A 19,945-nucleotide genomic window follows, 5' to 3' on the forward strand; every position below is an offset into this window, starting at 1 on the left:
AGTCTGAACAAGAGCTTATTTGCAATCATAATAACCACAACAAACATTCAGAACACATTTGCTGGATATAAGGAATACCAGCCTGGCAACTGCTTACCTCTGGATCTGCTAGGCGTTGGGATAAGCCTACTACGAAGACAAGATTTTTCTGTACAACCCGCACGCTTGCCAGATGTTTACGATTCTCTGATATCTTTTGTTTTCTCTCATTTTGCTTCTGTTTCTTTTCATTTTTTATCCTTTGCAGCTCTTCTTGGGAGAGTGGTTTATACACTGCTGGATCTTCTGGATATGGCTAATGAGAAAAATAAGTGGATAAGTCTCAAAGATCCAGAAGAAGAATTGACCTTACCAAGAACACCATTTGGTTGGATCTGGGTTTAGGTCCCTTCAAGTGAGAGGAGGTCCCATGCTCCCACATTTCTCCAGAAGCGATATACAGAAAGCTGGGAAACTGTATTGAAAAGGACAGGGTGCTTACCTGTAACTGAAGTTCTTCGAGTGGTCATCTGCGAATCCACACAAATGGGTTATTCTGCACCTGTGCAGCATTTTCGGATCCTACTGGAATCGCTAGGGAAGACTTTTTGGTGGTAGTTCCGCCCAACCTCTATATAGGCAGGATGTCTTCCCGCCCTTTCTCAGTTCCAAAAGGTCTGCCGTGAGAGCAGACAAGGAAGAGAGAAGGACACAAGAGAGGGAAGGATGGGCAGGATTTATGTAGATTCGCAGATGACCACTCAAACTACAGTTACAGGTAAGCAACCTGTCCTTCTTCTTCATGGTCTCTGCAAAGCACACAAATGGGTTAGACTGGCAAGCTTGTTCCTTTGTGGAGAAGGGAGTGTCCTGGCAATAAATAAATTATTAAACCAGAAAAACAGTGTGATTTGTTAGTATTTGACAGGTGCCAACTAACCTTAGTGCATTCCAGAAAGGAGAACAGCTCTGCCAAAGGCTGCTTCACGTCAGTGTCTGGTATCAAATCTGTAGTGCTTGATAAAGGTCAGAGGTTGTGACCATACTGCAGTCTTGCAAATGTCCTCCAAGGGAATTCCGGAGAGGAAGGCTGAAGATGAAGCTACCGCCCTGGTGGAATGGGCTCTAATTTGAGCAGGCGGAGTCTTCTCAAAAATCTCATAGGCGAGGAGGATTGTGGAAGTCACCCATTTGGAGAAATGCTGAGGTGTGACTGGAAACACCATTTTGGGGTTGAAATAGCAGACGAAGAGTCTGGGGGGAAAACGAGAGGGCAAATTCCTGTCGACGTAGAAAGCTAGGGCCCACCTGACATCAAAACAGTGGAGCCAGCGCTCGGTGTCGGTGGTCAGTTCGGGGCTAAGGTTGGGAGAATGATGTCTTGATTGAGATGAAAGGTGGGCATTACCTTTGGTAGAAAGGAAATGTCTGGACGGAGGACAACCTTGTCCTTAAAAAATTTCATGTACGGTGAGTCCGTACAGAGGGCACAAAGTTCACTGGCCTGGCGTGCGGAGGTGATGGCTACCAAGAAGGCTGTCTTCCAGGTGAGGAGCCTAAGGTCACAAGAACCCAGAGGTTCAAAGGGTGAGGCAGCGAGTGCTGCCAAGACAAGCTGGAAGTCCCAAGCGGGAATAGGGATCACTGCTAGCGGTCTCAGGTTGGCAAGGCCCCTGAAGAATTTCTTCATGAGTGAGCCAGTGAAGAAAGATGGGAGGCCGGAGAATTGGTAGCGGGCACAAATGGCCGCAAGATAGCATTTTAAGGACAAAATGGAAAGTCCAAATGCTGAGAGGTGGTGGAGGAAGTCCAAAACAACAGAGACATGGACTTCCGAAGGGGTGTCCCATTGAGAACAGAAAAGTAAAAAAAAATTAGCCCACTTAAGGGCATAGGAACGCTGGGTGGAAGCCTTTCAAGAAGCCAGGATGTTCTCTTGGACCGGTACCAAGAGCTGAGTCAACGCCAAATCCTTCACGCTACGAGACGGAGTGTCCACGTCGGGGTGGCGAACCCGACTGTAGTGAAGGGTCAGGAGGTCGGGATGGAGTGGCAGAGGCTGGAATTGGTTGTTGGAGAGATGAAGGCGGGGCGAGCCACGGCTGTCTCGGCCACCAAGGGGTGATCAGGATCACATCCGATCTGTCTGTGCATAGCTTTGCTACCACTCTGGTGATCAGAGGAAATGGGGGGAAGGTGTAGAACTTTTTGCCAGACCACTGGAAGAGGAAGGAATCCCCTCGGGACTGAGGTGAAGGGATCCTGGAACAGAAGTGGTCGCAGTGAGTGTTGAGATGAGAGGCAAAAAGGTTGATGCCCGGCGTTCCCCACAGAGAGAAGAGGCGGAGGGCAACCTGAGGATTCAGTTGCCACTCGTGACAAGAATCTGGAGTCCTGTTCAGCTTGTCTGTAAGCTCGTTCTCCTTCCCAGGGAAGTGTATGGCTTGCAAGGTGATCCGCTTTCAGAGGCACCAGTTCCAAATTTGAAGGATGAGGCCAAGAAGAGTGGCTGACCTGGTACTGCCCTGCATGTTGATGTAATACATCACAGTCATGTTGTCCGTGAGGAGAATAACCTGGTTTCACAGGGAGGGTTTGAAGGCCTTCAGTGCCTTCTGTACCGCCAACATCTCGAGAGCATTGTTGTGGAATTGGCGTTCCCTGGGGGCCCATCTCCCGTTGACAGAGAGGTTGTCAAAATGGGCTCCCCAGCCCATGTTTAAGGCATCGGTGGTCAGTGAGGTCTGTGGTTGTGGAGGTACAAAGGGAATGTCCACCAAGACATTGTGTGGGTTGAGCCACCAGTGGAGAGAGTGGGCGACAGGCCTTGGAACGGTGATCCATTTCTGTGGATCATTGAAGGCAGGGTTGAAGACTGAGATTGAGCCATGACTGGAAGGGACGCACGGATGCCATATGGCCAAGGGCGACCTGAGCTGTTTGTGCGGTGATGCACCGGAAGGCAAGGCAGCTACGAATTGCAGGCCTGAGGTTGAGGAACCTGTCGTGAGGAAGGTATGCTCTGCAGGTGGTGGAGTCCAAGGTGGCCTCTATGAAGCGCATCCGCTGGTTTGGACAGAAGGTGGACTTCTCTCTGTTGATCATGAGTCCCAAGTGGTGAAGGAGAGAGAGTGCCGACTTGAGATGGGAGATGAGCATCCGTCTGGACGGGGCCAATCGTTGAGGTAAGGAAAGACGATGTTTTGTTGGCAGAGGTAGGCAGCTACGACTGCCATGCACTTTGTGAAAATTCTCGGTGCAGTGGAAAGTCCCAAAGGCAGTACAGCGCACCCGTGTCATGCGGGCGCGCTTTACGCGGACTTGAGCTTACGCGCTCAAGCCGGGGGCGCGCGTGGGGCGGCGCGCCCCATTCAATTGAATGGGCACACGCTCCTGTTGAGCCCCGCGCGCCGCCGTGCACGAGCCCCATTGTTTCCAATGGGGCTTGAGCATAGGTGGAATTCGCCTTATGCGGAGGGATCCAGAACGGATCCCCGTGTAAGGTGAGGGCCGACTGTACTCAGTACCGAAAACAGTCGGGACCGACAGAGAAGGCGAAGAGGTCCTGGTGGTCCTCTCGGATGCTGATGTGAAAATAAGCATACCGAAGATCCAAGGTGGCGGACCAGTCTGACTCCTGCAGGAGAGGCAAGATGGAGGCCAAGGTTACCATGCGGAAATGCTTATAGGTAATGAAAGAGTTGAGAAAATGCAAGTCTAGGATGGAACGGAGGCTGCCTGTGGCTTTCGAGACAATGAAGTACCTGGGAAAAAGGCAATGTCGGGTCCGGGATGGAGGAACAGGCTCGATGCCCCTCTTTTGAAGCAAAGAGTGCACTTCGTCACAAAGGGTGTCGTGGTGAGAATGATGTCCCTTGGGGGAGAGTATTGCAGTTCTAGGGCATAACCCCTACAGATGATGGAAACCACCCAGGAGTTGGATGTTATGGAGGCCAGGGCGCCCAAGAGTTGTCGGGAAACACAGTCAGCCGAGTGTCAGGCTGCTGAGATCTGGTGCAAAGCCAGTGCATGAGCTTCTGTATGGATGGCCATGGCCATCTGTTTCTTGTCCTCAGGGAGGTCTTCATACAAGGGAAGAGCTTTTTCCCAAAGCTGCTGTTGGTAGGCAACCATATATGCTGAGTAGTTCTGGATTTTGAGGTCCAGGATCACAGAGGCGTAGGATTTCCATGCCATGGTGTCAAACTTACGACCCTCTTTGTCATTAGGGGTCAAAGCTGTCTTCAGGGCCGAGCAAATCTGTGAAGCTTCCACAATTAACGAATTCGGGCGAGGGTATTCAAAGAGCCAAATCTCTTCTGAGAGTGTAATACGTTAGAGATTGTTTCTTGGTGGAAGGTTGGGCCATGGACAGAGTGGGCCAAGAACTCTTTGCAATCCTTGACATCAATGGTAGGAATGCAATAAAGGTCAGAGTTGGGACCTTGTCCCAAACCATCTCATCAATGGGATCAAGAGCTTGAGAGTCTGCATGGAGGACTTCAATTTTTAGGGCTTTGCCCATTCGGATCATTTGTTACGAAAAAGAAAAAATGTCATCTGAAGGAGAGGGGTCCTCGAGAAAGGCGAGCGCCTGCAACTGTTGAGCCGGAGCATAGTCAGAGACGTAGTAGTGGTCTGCGGGCTGAGAGGGCCTAAGTGGTTACCGTTACCAGGAACGAGGGGTGCACTTGCAGGGAGACAGCAGAGGTCAACTGTATGAGTCGGACTGGTTCCGCTTAGGAAGCCGAGGAGAGGTGAGATCAAAGTGGAATGGACGTGGTAGATTACCTTGGAGGAGGCAAGAGAGGTTCAACAGGTTGAAACAAAACGGCCTCCGCAGACTTCAGAAGGATCAAGAGGCAAAAAATAAGTGTCTGTGGCTTGATCAAAAACAACATCCCCTCTGGGGTGTTCAGCAAGAACAGAGGATGCATCATAGTCCTGTTCATCCTCAAAAGAAATGACCTCCGAAGTCTGGGAGAGTCGGTCCAGTATCACCACTTGGGTGAAAGGGGAAGGTTACTCTTCACCCTCCGAGAGTTGGTAGGGTTTAGACAAGGAATGCAGAAAAGTGTCTGGTCGGCCCAGGAGTCGGGATGAGGAGACATCTGAGGTTGAGGCGCTGGTTGCGCGCATGGTACCGAGCCCAGTTCAATGTCAGTGGGCTGGGCAGGAGCGTTGGTACAGGACCAGCGGTCGGAGTCCGGACAGGGACGGGACTTCTTTCCGGAGTGATGGGATGAGTCCTTGGACTTGTCCGGTGACTTGTGTTTTCTCTTCTCTGGTTTGGAGTCTGAGGACTTTTTCCTCTTTGGAAAAACCACATCCTGGTCCGTAGACCTCCGTTTTTCTGGGGTTGGTGACCCAGAAACTTCCAAAGAGGGTTTGCCCTCGGCAGCAGTAGCCTTGGCAGGGAGCCCTGAGGCCAGAGATGGGAGCTTGCCCTTTGCAGCCGCAGCCTTGGCAGGGGCTCTAGAGGTGGAGGGGGGCTTCAAGATTTGCGCATACAGCATGGATCTAAGGTGCATCTCTCTATTCTTCCTGGCCTGCAGAGTGAAGGCCATGCAGTGAGGGCAGGAAGCAGGGACGGGGCCGTCACCCATGCAAAGGAGGCACAAGGAGTGTCCGTCGAGTGCCAGGATATTTGTCCCACATTCAGTGCACTTTTTAAAAGAGTGCACAGACATCTTTAGACCAAAGTCAAGGGACGAAGAAAGAGAATTGTCAAGAAGTCCGAGTGTTGCCGGTTAATCAGTCCAAAATCAAGTCCAAATCACAATCCAAAGAGTAGTAAGAGTCAAACGAAGTCAGAGCAAACGCAAGTGAAAGCTAAGGAAAGAGTACTTCTAAGCCAGGTTCCTAAGCTGCTCACGCGGCGGACAAAAGGAACTGAGAAAGGGCGGAGCTACCGCCAAAAAGTCTTTCCTAGCGATTCCAGTAGGATCCAGAAATGCTGCGCAGGCGCAGAATAACCCATTTGTGTGCTTTGCAGAGACCACGAAGAAGAAGGATTAGCTACAAAGTAGAATCTTGAAAATCAACCAGAGGATCTATCCATGAGGAAATACTGGGGTAGAAGCACCTTATGCGAGCAAAGTTCAGCTCATGATCAGTACCTCTGCCCACTTTCCAGGAATCTCTTCTCTCTTGCCCTCATCTCACCCTTTTCAGATAGGTCCCCATAACTTGGCATGGGGTGAGGTTGAAAGGGGTGTTGAGGAGATGATGAGGCAGAGCTGCCCAGTTACATATTCTTGAAGCTGTATTAAATCTATAATTTCAGCTACTAGGGAAAAATGAATTAGTCCTAACTTAATGTATTAATAACTTCAATTATTATCTGTTCTTTAAACCAAATTGTGTTTATTGAAATACGTCTTCAGCACTCAGTTATAAACAATCCCACCAAACAACACTGTAGGTAAGGTAATTTATCCTTGTTTCTATGGATATACAAGTGATATATTACAGTTCAGCAAAGGCAGGAACACATGATGCCCACAGTTACAGCACCTATCACATTTGTTTTGAATTTTCTCCAGAACCAGCACCAATAAATTCTAATTCTTACTTTACCAAAACAAAACAAAAAAAAAGTCTGAAGCTTGTGTTATGTGTATCAGGCTCAGTCGGAAGCTCAATTCTGTTATCAGCATAGCAATCACAGCCCTGCTTTCTAATTTTCAGGGTTATTTCCCGTAGTGAATTATTTCTACTTCATTCTTTTCTACAGAATCTTTACTCTCTGCAACGAATACTTCACATTTCATATAAACCTGTCAATAAATATGGTGATTTCAAAAGACACACAAACAGATACATGGCGTTTCTGACAGTGAGCCTTGTTAAACTTTGCTGACACCCTTTGCATCATGTCCAACATTTTTTCTGCCACGGCACAGTTCAAGGGAAGACAGGTAACAGCAGACAAGCTGCCATTACCAATCTTCTCATTATAGGAAGCTTGAAATGTTTCTGCTGGGAATAAAGCATAGAGAACATGGACGGATGATTGCCCTGAGGAGTTTGCTATAAGCTGGTTTTGTGACATTCAGCTAAGCCTAACAATAAGGAAAATTTACTTTTTATAGCCTTTACTCATGGATTTAAAACAGTATTAGAGAATTACACATAAGCATTTAACGTGAACAATGAAGACACTCACTATGTAAGGGTATAAAGAAAGTAGCTACATATATTTATTGTAGTTATATTAATAATATGTCAAATTCCTATTATTTCAGGCAGTCAACATAAACCTCTTTAAATCAGAACTCCGTAACATACTCAGAAAATGAGCATATGTGTTTCTTGAATCTTGAACAGAAGTAGAAAAATCAACTGATTACTTACTTGTTGGGGGCAATTAGCTTACAGACTGTAAACCGCTTAGACTGAGTGCTGAGTTTACTGATAAGCAGTAAATGTACATGCTATTGCTATTCTAGCATTGGGACAGATACTTAACGAGTGGTTTCATAAGAGAAATGCAACTGGTAATGAAAGAAACAGAAACATTAAATGCATCACCCATCCCAAATGCCCAATGTCTGTCTATCTGAATTAATATAGAGGCTTCCCCCACTTTTGACACTTCACTTTCCGACAACTCACTCTTTCAACGCTTGCAAATTACAGACACATTCCATTAATTTGACAGAAATTCTGCTCTTCCACCAGTTCTTCTTGCCTATGAAACTCACCTGGGATTGGGCACGCATGTGTGTGTGTGTGCGTGTGTGGTAGTCATTTAGCTTTTGTATGTATTCAAAAGTAGCATATTGTGTGTTATGTAAATTTTCAGTGGCCAAAATGCATTTGTAAGCTAAAAAACCCCTGAGTTCCATGTTTCAGAGGGCAGGGATCTGCCCAATTAAAAAGATTGTATGTACAGCGCTGTGTAAATTTACAGCGCTTTATAAATAAAGGTTAATAATAATAACCAATTAGACTTTCTCATAGCCCTCCAGTCCCTAACCCATGAGGTAAGTGTGGACTTCCTATGTACTACAGTATCTAAGCATCGCAGAAGATTGTCTTCACTTTGTGCAAAGCAATCAACAAATACTTTTAATAAGTTATGCAACATTCAGTCTTCTCAAACACTTCTCTTGATATGTTACTGCTACATTAAATGTGATCCATTTAACTGGTCAACTAGTTCAAACAGCTGGATCAAAAGAAAGACTCAAAAGAAGTGTCTTTATGGGGACATATGTGTGCCAAGTTATAACAAAAACAATTTTAAAAATACTCTTGAAGTTGGTGTTGGAATCATGTCAGCTTGTTATGCTGGGAGATTTCAATATTCATGCTGAGGATGAATACTGAAATCAAAATGGCAATCTTAGACAAGAGAAAGTTTCTGTTGTTGTAGATAATCACTACCTGATCAAGTTAAAATGTGCTAGGCCTCTGCGATTTTGTGTGTTTGTGTGATTAAGGAAAATTAATCAGGATGGTTCCCTGGCAGCTTTTGGAATTTCCTAATCTGGAATGGAGAAATAGCCTGGGTTTTGGACACAATTACTCCTGAGCATAGCTTCTTGAACTATGTAACTATGCAGCCCCTTAGTTTTCTATGCAGTGGATTGAGAGAACTGAAAACTAGACTGGCATTGGTAGAAAACGCAGAATAAGTCCAACTTAGAACTGCCATACTCCAGCCCATTGCTTTGAGCATCTAATTTGCATATTATGCAATTTAATACACTTATGCATACTATCAATTTCCATTCTAATTATGTAAATTTGACACATTAATAATTGCATTTTTGTACTATTATTTTTCAGCCTCAATATTTTTATAATAGCTACTCTACTGAACCAATATAATGTCCTAAAGTGCCAAACTGGGAACAGGGAGACCCAATTTCAAATCCCTGCTTGCACATGGAATTTGGCATATGACCAGAGCCATCATTATTTTTCAGCAAATATACCTTACAAAGTTTTTGTGGGGATTAATAGCAAGACAAGAGCCACGTCAAGCAACTGTGTACATTCCTGCTGATTATAATACAGTCATCCTCTATATCCATGGATTCAACTATTGGGGGGGGGGGGGGTTTAAAAGAAAGCTTAGATCTTGTCATTTTATATAAGGGATACAATTTTACTACCTCACTGCATATAATAGGACTTGAGCATCCTGGAACCACAACCCAATGGATACCAAAGGCCCAATGTAATGACATTATGTCATACGCAGACACTTCTGAAGCTACTATATTCTTGTAAAATCAGTAAAATGTTTTTTTCTATCCACTTTTAAAAGTATAGATCCAGGAAATTCAGAGGAAGCCCCTGAATGACTGGCATCTCACCATGGAGAAAAACGAAGAGGAAAGTAAGAGCAAACTTACAAACCTCACCTCCATCCCCTGTATTCATATTACCTACTTCTTCTGCACCTTGCACCCTCCCACTGTACATCTTACCACTCTTCCCTCAGTTCATTCCTTTATAATGCCCTTAGTCCACAGCTGCACTTCTCAATCTTCCTTATATCACCTCTCACCTTTGCTTCCTTCCCATGGTTCTTGCATTCTACCACTTCCATCTCTCACCTTCCCTAACCCCATCTCCCACCTTTACCATGCCTCCCTCCCTTGCTCTTGCACTCCACCATCTCCATGTCTCACCTTTCCTTCCCCTGTCTCATGGTGCCACATATCCCTTCTTTGCACCTTGCACCCATCTGTTACACCTTCACCCCCCTTTCCCCTCACACCTTGCTTCACGCTGTCTCTGTGCCATGTCTTCTTGCACACAACTGCACTTTCATCCAATTCCTCCACTGCCACTGCTGCTGAAGGCAGTAGTGCTACAAGTGCTGTAAGGTAAGGGGGGGAGGGCAGAATGAAAAAATATAAAAGCAAGGTGACATGGTAGAGGGGACATGGTTAGCATGGGCAGTGGAGATGGAGGGGAAAGATAGGGCTGAGAGAAGACTGGGGGGAAAACCTCCTACTACCACACCAGGTAGAGGAACCATAACTACCCTGAAAAACAGAACTTAGTTTTTTCTGGGCATCTAGCGTGGGTTAGTGGTTTGAGCACTGGACTATGACTCTGGAGAACGGGGTTCGAAATATTCATTAAAAAAGCAAGAAATAAACAAAACAGAAATTAAAGTTCAGCTTTCGCATTATGCAGTGATGCAGGGCAGTGTTATTTTTTTTCTGCAGAAAAATTTTCATTTCTAAAAATAATTGTTTCACAAAATTCATTAGAAACAATGAGTCAATGCCAATGTAATATCAAGCAAGCTTGGCAGTTTCAAAGTTGTCTGAGCCAAGAAAGTCATTTCTCTATTCTCAAAGTGGATTTAAATTAAAACTCAGATTTGATCTGCTTAGCACTCATTCTATCTTGATGCAACAGAAGTGTTATGAAATTAATATTTTTATATAGTTATTCCTAGAAAGTGTTTGTGAATACACATATGTTTTACAAATACATGCAGAAATAAAACCAAAAATACACACCATAACCCAAACCAGTATCAAGTTATGAATGCTTCTTTCAGCTGTGCAGATTAAATCACAATTGAATATAAAACTAACTTTTATTTCACTTTGAGCAAACGGCATAGAACAATGTTTCATCTTTCAGCATGGGAATCTTGTATCCTCTCAACAGCTCTCTGAGCTTTTAATCACTATTGGCTGAATGCCAGTATGCAAGATACATGCAAGAACGCATATATGCATATACAGGTGGCCCTCCATATTTGCAACTTTGACTTTTGTGGCTTTGATTATTTGCTGTTTTGATTAATATGTTCTCTTTAGGAATTTCTAAGTCCTCCAAGGCAATTCTGCTTGAAGTTGACCATAGAGTTGTGCTGGAGAACCTAGAAGTTCATAAAGAAAAACTAGGCATTTGTATCTTGTTCACACGCTCTGCTCTCCACTCTTTTCTTCTGTATCTATCAGGAGATTATAACTGGAAGCAAAAAACCTCTAAAGTGAAAACATAACTGCCAGATCATTCTTATTTGTTAGAACACTATGGCTTAAAATATGAAGCCAGCACCAGAAACCATAGTTTAATCTCAGCTTGTTCTCATTAACTACTTCTTTTTATTTATTTATTTTATATACTTTATTTTTTATTATATATCAAATTATAAAACAAACCATTCTTTAGACACAAAAAAAGTTATGATTATTACATCCAATAAGCCTATACTAAGCTAACACATAACATTACTTCCATAAGCTGTCTCAATAACTGGTCCTATAACAGCATATCATCTTCTCGTCTTAGGTTTCCCCCATATATAAAAAGAAAAAAAACCCACACACATAAACAAGAAAAATAAAAATAACAATTTCTCCTTCCAAAAGATCTCCTGGAGCAAATAAATTCAATTAATCTCTACACTACACTTTAATTCCATCTTAATGTACAAAATTTAATTATTGGCGACCATTCTTCCTCAATTTGCTTTATATCTTTATTATTCAAGAGACTCATTAACTACATCTTAAACAAACTATATTTCTCTAAGGTGGCATGCTGAAGGAAACTAGTTTGTCTAACACAAGAAGCAAATGCTTTCTATCTCAGTGTAAACAAAATATACTTTTTTTACAGTTACATATGTAGAAAGTTGTAAGATCCCACAGTTGCACTGCCTAAGAAATCTGCTCACATTATCATTTGGCCTCTGAAAAGATTAATCAGAAGTTAAGGCTGGACCTACTGGCCTTACAGCATCTTTTACAAGACACTTGGTTCTTCTTTGTTTATCAAGTAAAATGTGTCCAGTCCTGATCTGCTGAAAACCAAGTGCAGCCCTGCAAATGCTGCTGTATAGCAACTTTTAGCATTCCTTACCACTAGCTATGTTGGATGAGGCTCGTGGATGCTCAAGTCCAACAATGCTTGAAGGACTGTAATTTGTCCACATCTGATTTACTGCAAATATTAACTGCACAAAACCTCATTTTCTATCTGCATCCCTGGACATTAAAGAAGAATAAAAACTTTAAACAAAAGGAAGTGCTAGCAACTGTAGAAAAGTTGAAAACCCAACTCAGGAATCTACTGCCTAGGTGAGAACATGGAAAACTAAAGGGTTTTAAAAAAGAAAAAGAAATCAAGCTTCTGCACACATTGAATGTTGGTAAGCAGGAAGGAGCATGAGGATAATAGCAAAACCAGTACTAGCTTCACGCTGAATTCCTCTCTCATCCTGACCCATGTATCTGACGTTTGGTTTATCCTCTATTCCTGCACTATGGTCTATACACATTCATTCTATCTTGCTGCAACAGAAGGAATAATGAGGAAACAGGGATGATTTCATTGGCTTGGTAGGGGAAAACCCCAGCTACTATTTGGTTCCTTCTCTTCTGTGTCTAGTCCAGCTGGGCTCTATAAGAATGGGAGTCAATATCTTGTCAATTCAATGAAAGTCACTTGAAGATCAATTAAGAGTTCCCAAATGCTTTATGCCCTGCCATGATTCACATTATATAACAGGATTTGGCAACTACATAGACACAGTCAGATTACAATATTCTCAACTGCCTACTCTATAAATGCTTAAAATGCTACTATAAAAAAACTGTTCCACAATACCACAAATTCCATCAACTTTAATTTCAGCAATATGGAGGTTCATTTTTTGAGATCTGACAGTTAAAAAAAGAAGAGGACCATCTTATCATCTCCCTGTACAGAAATCTCACTGATGCCAAACACCTATCTCAGATTTGACATCCCAGAGCAATGAGGCACAACCTCCCCTATAGCCAGTTTTTCAGATTAAAATGCAACTATTTTAATGAGGAAAGAGTTAAAAATAAGTTCTACATGTTCTCAAAGCAACGCACTGGAAGAGGGTACCCACAACATGTGATTTCAAAGGGATTTACCAAGGTAGCTGACAAAGCCCATTTAGAATTGTTAGAAAAACAGCACAGACCACAGACCAACCATCTCGATTGCTCCCTCACCTTTAATCATATTATAAAAAACATACAAGGGTTCATCAAAAAAACAAACATTGATTTATAATAGAAAATATCTCAGGGTTTAAGAAAAAGTCACAGATCACCTTCCAAAGAACAAGAAACATCAGAGATTTAAATACTGCTCTCAGGAAATCTAAACAAGCATTAAAAAAACACTATAATGGAAGCAGCTAGTCTCACAGGACACCACCCCTGTAGCCACTGCATATACATCCCGAATGATTCAATGTATAAATCGTAATGATCAACAGAGATATACTTTCACCCAATTTAGCATTTGTTATAGCAGTTTTGTAGTATATGCCATTCAGTGTGTGTGTGTGTGTGTGTGTGTGTGTAAGGGGGTGGATGGGTGGTGAGGACATCAAGGCCTCTGAAAAAATAGTAATAGGGGAACATTCTTCCAATTTAAGAAACAGAAGAATAGGTGCTCATTTTATCAATCATTTTCAGGAACTACAATACTCTGCATCATATTTAAGGTTTTGGATACTGGAAGGGACAGTTAACAATGATGAAAAAGTTTAGATTGGAAAGGAAGTAGAATGTATTTTAAACCAGAAACCTCTTGACCCCCAATGGTGTCAATGAAGATTTGGATCTCTTTTCATTAATGTAAGACCACCCCACCCCACTCCACACAACTAAAACAATATTTTTTAAAAAAGCATGATAAAGTTTTCAGTTAGATTGCATCAGATGTCCTTAAAACTGATTAGACCACACTCTCTCCGCTCAATCTTATTTCTAATCATCTGTCAAAAAGTATAATATAAATAATAAAAAAAATCTTAAGGTTCTTTACTTCTATTACTTTTTAGTCCAGCTACTAGCGAGATGGTATGTGTAATTCCAGAAAATACTGCTGGTGTTTGAATTAATGGTATGTATGTAATCTAATACTAAATCAATATTTATATGTATAGTATTTATATTTATGTGTTGTCCTTTTGTAAAAGATTTTAATCTAATATGTGTATTTGTGTTTATTTTTAATGTAGCCCCGAAGAAGGCCAGCCAGTTTATGTACAGGCAAAACTGCATTGCACATTAAAAGAATAAATTCAGACCATCGATAAGTACGTGGAACCCAGTCTCTTTTTCTGCTGCTTCATAATATGTGCTTTTCAGTATCTACTGTTGCTCCTATTAGTTTAAGAACCTACACCAGAGAATACAGGAGCTATCAAATGAGACACTATGCTGATGGAAGTCATCAATTAGTGTACTGGGAGAAAGAAAAGTTTAATCTATTCCTCCTCCCCCTGCAGCCCCTCCACCCCAGCTCCCAGAACAAAACAGAAAGGACTGAAGCTGGAGGTTGATAGCTAAAAATGACCCCATTCTGTACATGAATGCCTTCCCTCAACATAGGCACGTTAACTAGATCTCTCCACTAGATATATGAACTCAGTAGAGTAGTCATAAGAAAACTATATAATGGTCAAATCTGTAGATTTGTCAATTCCTGATCTAAGTACAGGACAATACATTACTCAGAATAACTTGTTAAGTCATGGAAAACTTTTAACAGCAATAGTAACAGATCTCTACAGCAGTACTAGACATGTGACAATTTACAAGTCCTGAAGAGCATTCTGGGATGCAAAAAACATTGAAAAGTTGAATCAACACAAGTTAGTCACTTAATTGCACATTCCTTTTTGATTTTGCAGTGTGCCCCAGCATAAAACTTTAGAAGGCAACAGAAGCTAGGTATACCATATTTCAAACAAACTTTCATTTTGGGTAACCTTACTGTTATAATAAAACACCTCATGATTTTAAAACAAGTACCTTTCTACAAGCAGGACAAAGCCCATTCTCATCTGTGCGAATACGATGCCAACAGAAGCGACAGATCTGGTAACCACAGGTGCAAGGGAAGAAGTTTATGTCATCAATCTCCAGAGGCTCCATGCAAAGGGGGCATTCCACAGGGTCTTCCTTCGCATCTGGGCTGCGAGACATCTCTGTTTTCACACAGCAGCAAATATATATATATAATAACTTAAGGGAGGAGTAAGGTCCGCAGAGAAAACTCGACACACTTGAAGATCTGAAAAACAGAGAGAGAGAGAGAGAGAGAGAGAGAGAGAGAGAGAGAGATTAGTATTTAAATTTTCCTAGAAATATAATCACTTTCAATTCCTGAACTGAAAGACAGTTTATAAGTTTGAGAATGTTTTGGATCAGGACAGCTTTCCTTTTCCCATTGCTTTTGCTCAATTACATTCCACCACTCTTGTTCAAGAGGCACCCAGCCTTGCATCTTTCACATTAATTCCATCCTCATGAAGTCTGTAGGAGAAATTATCCACATAGTCTTGTGAGAAAGGGAACTGTGCTGTGCCACTTAATTTCCAAACTGAACTATTATATATCACTTTGTTTTGGAAGAGAAAGACCAAACCTTCTAAGTATTTGGGAAACAGCCAGAGGGAACATCTCTATTTAGACCTTGACTGTTTTTATCTGATAATGAAGAACATGTCAAAAGGCAACAGCTTTTTTATTTATTGTCTTCTTTCCAACCACGAAATGTGGTAAATCTATTACCACATATAAAGATGAACAAAATAACCAGGATCCAGTTGAGAAATGGAAATCCACGGCAGAGATCAGTCACTTAGAAAAACCTTAAATGTATCTTATTTCTCCATCCAGTGCATGGTGTATAGTTGAGTATATTCTGTATCTTTAGGATCACAATGGATTGTTGTACGTAAGATCTCATGTATATCTACTATGAAAAAAGCTTCCTCATCCCAGTTAGGTCACTGACAGATTACATTACTGGAAGAAAAAAGGTTATTGCAAGTTGATAACCACACCAGATCCAAACAGCCTGGCAACATTGGTATCAGCCCTGCAGTAGTGGAAAGATGTGGCCGAATCCTCTTAGGTTTACAGTCTATATAGTGAAGTGACAGTACTCAGTTTTTGGTGCAAGATCATTTACAGATCAGTGAAAGACAAAAAAAATCTATTGTGCAATTTGCCATGTATTTTGGCTATATGATGTATTAAAAGAGACTTTTAGTTGTCAAAGAACCTACAAACTCAAGTGGTTCTTGAGAAAGTGGACCTTTGAACGGATGGGGAACTCCATTCCCATTCCGCAACTCAGTCTGACTACAAAATGTGAACATTGCTGAACCACAGTCATTGCTAGCATGAAATCAACATAATTCTCAGTCTGCCCCCAGTTAACAGCAGAACAAACAGTTCTGGTTGTGCTTTCCACTGGAGCCTATGAAAGACAAAAGAATATTTACAGCTCTGCCACCACAGCTGAGTCAACATTAAGAAGTACAGTATAAAAAGTATTTCCCAAAATTGACACATACTTTCTAGTTTCCTAGTCACTGCAGCCCCCCCCCCCCTAATTTCAGAGGACCCCATCTTGCAAAGTGAGAGAAGGGGAATAAGGGAGAATCTCAGACAATGGGATAACAATTTTTTTTTACATCCAGTTAGATGTCAGAGAAAGTCATTACTATCATCAATACAGTTTATCTCATTTCAAGAATATAAGTATTCTTCCTTTGTTTGTACCAGACTGATTTCTAATATTACCTTTTGGAAAAAATAACCTCAGCTCAAACTTTAAAGTACAGTATTCATGTCAAAATCTAAATCAAGATTTCCATCTCTGACAGCAATCTCAGCAATGCAAAATCAACTCAGAACCACTATCAGCTCCAGCTCATACAAATAGAAGTCACTTCAGCAAACAATTAGAAGCATTCAAGTGCAGGCATACCCAAGTTAACAAAGCAGGAGAGTTTGTGGGCATTATTTCTTTAACAGAAAATTTAGTGTAAGGGGTAAACTAAACATACACATGAAATGATAAAGTCAGGTGAGCCTTGACTAAACAATTTATTGTTGTTATTGGTGTTATTTTAAAGACCACTTGAAGGCATTTTCCAAATCACATCCAGGGATGACTTTATCTTTCACCAGTCTCCATCTTTCTTGTGATTTCCATTTTAGCAGCCAAATGTATCAATCTCTAGGTTTTGGTTTGGTTTTTTAATATGCTAGCTAGAGGTAGCCAGTGAAGTAGATTTACCTGATCTCTTTTGTCTCAATTTACTATCTATGCATGATGCTCAGTAAGAGATTCTGGAAGGAGCTGCTATGTATCTTGCTTGTTGTGGACAGGCAGACACAAGTTACAGTAGGACTGACTAGAGTAGAATTCTTCTATTTCCTTGCTCAACTTTTATTGCATTGTTTAGTGCAGACACACTGCTGCAACCTAACCCTAAAAGTCTATGTTCCTCCATCTCCTCAATGCAGATGCTGTTAAAAAAAACTTCCAGCTTGTCAGAGGAAAAGAAGGGCTGGTGGGCATTACAAGTCTTTGTAAAAAGGAGCCTCACTCTCAGAGGCTTTACCTGACAGTGAATACAATCTGTATATCATTCTTGAATTGTTTCAAGAAGCTATTGCTATGATCAGTATGATTATCCAGCTGACCTTACTGCTGCTCTCTCCACCCCACAAATTTCCTCAATTTTCAGGGCCTCCTATTAGTAACATAGACTTCAGTTTGATACGAAAGGTAGATTTTAATAGTGCTGTGTGCTATGCAGTATATCAGCATGGATCTGATTCTCAGTTTAATAAAATTATTCCCCACCACCAAACATATCGCTGAAATGAAGAAAATACTCTCATACTGAAGGAAGATGAGCTCTGTTATGTTCTTATTTGTTGTTGTTAACCCCCCTCAAGTTGATTTTGACCCATAGTGAACCTCTGGATGAGACACCTTCAAGACTTCCTATCCTCCACTGCTCTGCTTAGTTCCTGCAAAGTCATTACCTGTGACCGCCTCAATAGAGTCCATCCATCTAGCATGCAGCTTCCTTTTTTTCTACTTTCTTTCCTATCGTTTTTGTTTTTCCAATGAGTCATGCTTTCTCATAATGGGTCTGAAGCATGACAACCACAATTTTGTCATCCTGGCTTCCAGGGAGATTTCTGGGTTGATCTGCTCTAGGACCCACTTTTTGGCTGCCCATGGGATCCTCTTCTCCAGCACCACATTTCAAATGAATTTATTTTCTTCCTATCTTCTTTCTTAACAGTCCAGCTCTCACATCCATACATGGTAACAGGGAATATGATAGCTTGTATGATTAACTTTTGTGCTGAGTTGTATATTTTTGCATTTTAGAATATTTTCTAGTTCTTTCATAGCCGCTCTCCCCATTCTTAATCTTTGATTTCCTGACTACAGTCCCCATTTCTATCTATGTTTGATCCCAGGCAAGATAATTAATTACTTCTATTTCTTCATTGTCGAGGATGAATTTGTCTAGAAACTTTGTCATCATTATTTTTGCTTTCTTTATGTTCAACAGTAAGCCTGCTTTTGCACTTTCTTCCATTATATTCCTTAGTAGTTGTTCCAGGTCTGTGATGTTTTTTGCTAGCATTATGGTGCTGTCTGCCTATCTTAAATTGTTGATATTCCTTTTTCCTATTTTCTCTCCTCCTTCTTCTATGTACAAGCTTGCTTTTCTTACAATATGTTCTGCATATAAGTTGAACAAGTAGGTTGGTAAGATGCAGCCTTGTCTGGCTCCTTTGCCAATTGGGAACTATTCAATATCTCCACGTTCTGTTCTGACAGTAGCCTCTTGTCCTGAGTACAGATTCTTCATCAAGACTATCAGATGTGTTCTTATACCACGCCACAGAAATGATGAGTTCAGATTTGTTAACTTTCCAAATTCTTTCTTGGCCCCATTTGGTAGAATTCAGTCATAAGTAACAAATAATGTAGATCCTACAAACCTGAAGCCCTGCTATAAACTTCTTTTTAAAAAGCCTTTTTCATTTTATGGTGACAATCTGCTTCTAGTGGCTGCAGACCATAATGAATGCAGCATAAGGGTTGGATGGAATAGTGACTTCTACAACAGATAACACAGTCAATGAATCCTGAACATATACAGATGCCTACAAATAATAAATAAAAACAGCATGATTATCCTACTCTGCATTGCCAATTCAATGTAAGCCTGTAAATTAAAAACTGAGTGAGACTATATTGAAAGTATAACTTCTCATATGTATAAAAGACTGTGGCTTGTTCATGTGATCAACATATATGATTAACATAGCAGTTTGGAACAAGTTCAGATAATTAATTTAGCTTATTTAAATGGTGGGCAAGATGCATAGCTAGTAAAGGATATTTGACCATACTCTGATATTTATTGTAAAATTCTGACGATCTTTGTGGGCAAATGTGATTGAATCCTACAGGACTAAATGCAAGTGTAAGCAAACAGTTATTCTTACTGAACTGAATTACTCTGGAAGCATAAGAATTTAAGATGTAACATGAACTTCATAACATGCATTTGAAAGAATTCCAAAATATTTAAAAATAGATTAACAAATTATTGAGCCTTTTGAAAAAGTTACTGTCCAGACAAGTAACAGAGACAGTGTTAAGGAATACTTTTTATATTCTTCCTCTCTTTAGATGGGTTTAAAGCATCTTAAAATGCACTGTTGCTCAGAACCACCCTCTGGGATAGACTAGAGAATACAATCATTAACTCACTTAGTGAGCTTCATAGATCAGAAGAGATGAGAATACCAGTTTCCCTGGTCCAAATCCAATACAGTCACCAACAAGATTAGCTCTCAAATGAACCTGATCTGAAACTGGATTTCTTTTTCTGGTTCAATCTGAAAATGGCAACCAAGGCTTCTTTGTGTTGATGTGCCTTCAAGTCACCTGTGCAATTATGTCAAACTCATGAATTTCATAGGATTCTGTCAGGAAAAGGAATACTCAGAGGTGGTTTGCCAGTTCCTTCCTCCAAGTACCAACCAGGACTGACCCTACTTAGTTTCCAAGATTAGACAGAATCTAGTACCAAGGCTTCTACCTAGGCATTACTGCAATGTGTATGCTTAAAATATAACATCCCTGAACACAC

General features: G+C 41.3%; 1 protein-coding gene across 4 annotated transcripts in view; it reads right to left on the reverse strand.

Moving 5' to 3' along the window:
- Positions 1-19,945, reverse strand: part of CNOT4 (CCR4-NOT transcription complex subunit 4) — a 73,241-nt gene that overhangs the window by 35,239 nt on the left and 18,057 nt on the right. For all 4 annotated transcript variants that reach the window (XM_089523847.1, XM_089523845.1, XM_089523846.1 and 1 more), the window contains exons 2-3: positions 14,769-15,030; positions 98-295 (exon numbers count right to left, since the gene is read on the reverse strand). In XM_089523847.1, coding sequence (XP_089379973.1) covers positions 98-295; positions 14,769-14,942 — 372 coding nt within the window. In that variant the 5' untranslated portion in view covers positions 14,943-15,030. The remainder of the gene's footprint in view (positions 1-97; positions 296-14,768; positions 15,031-19,945) is intronic.

This window comes from Sceloporus occidentalis, unplaced genomic scaffold, assembly GCF_023333645.1.
Source record: "Sceloporus occidentalis isolate IW3139 unplaced genomic scaffold, rSceOcc1.0.p SCAF_5, whole genome shotgun sequence".
In the NCBI taxonomy this organism is placed as follows: domain Eukaryota; kingdom Metazoa; phylum Chordata; class Lepidosauria; order Squamata; family Phrynosomatidae; genus Sceloporus; species Sceloporus occidentalis.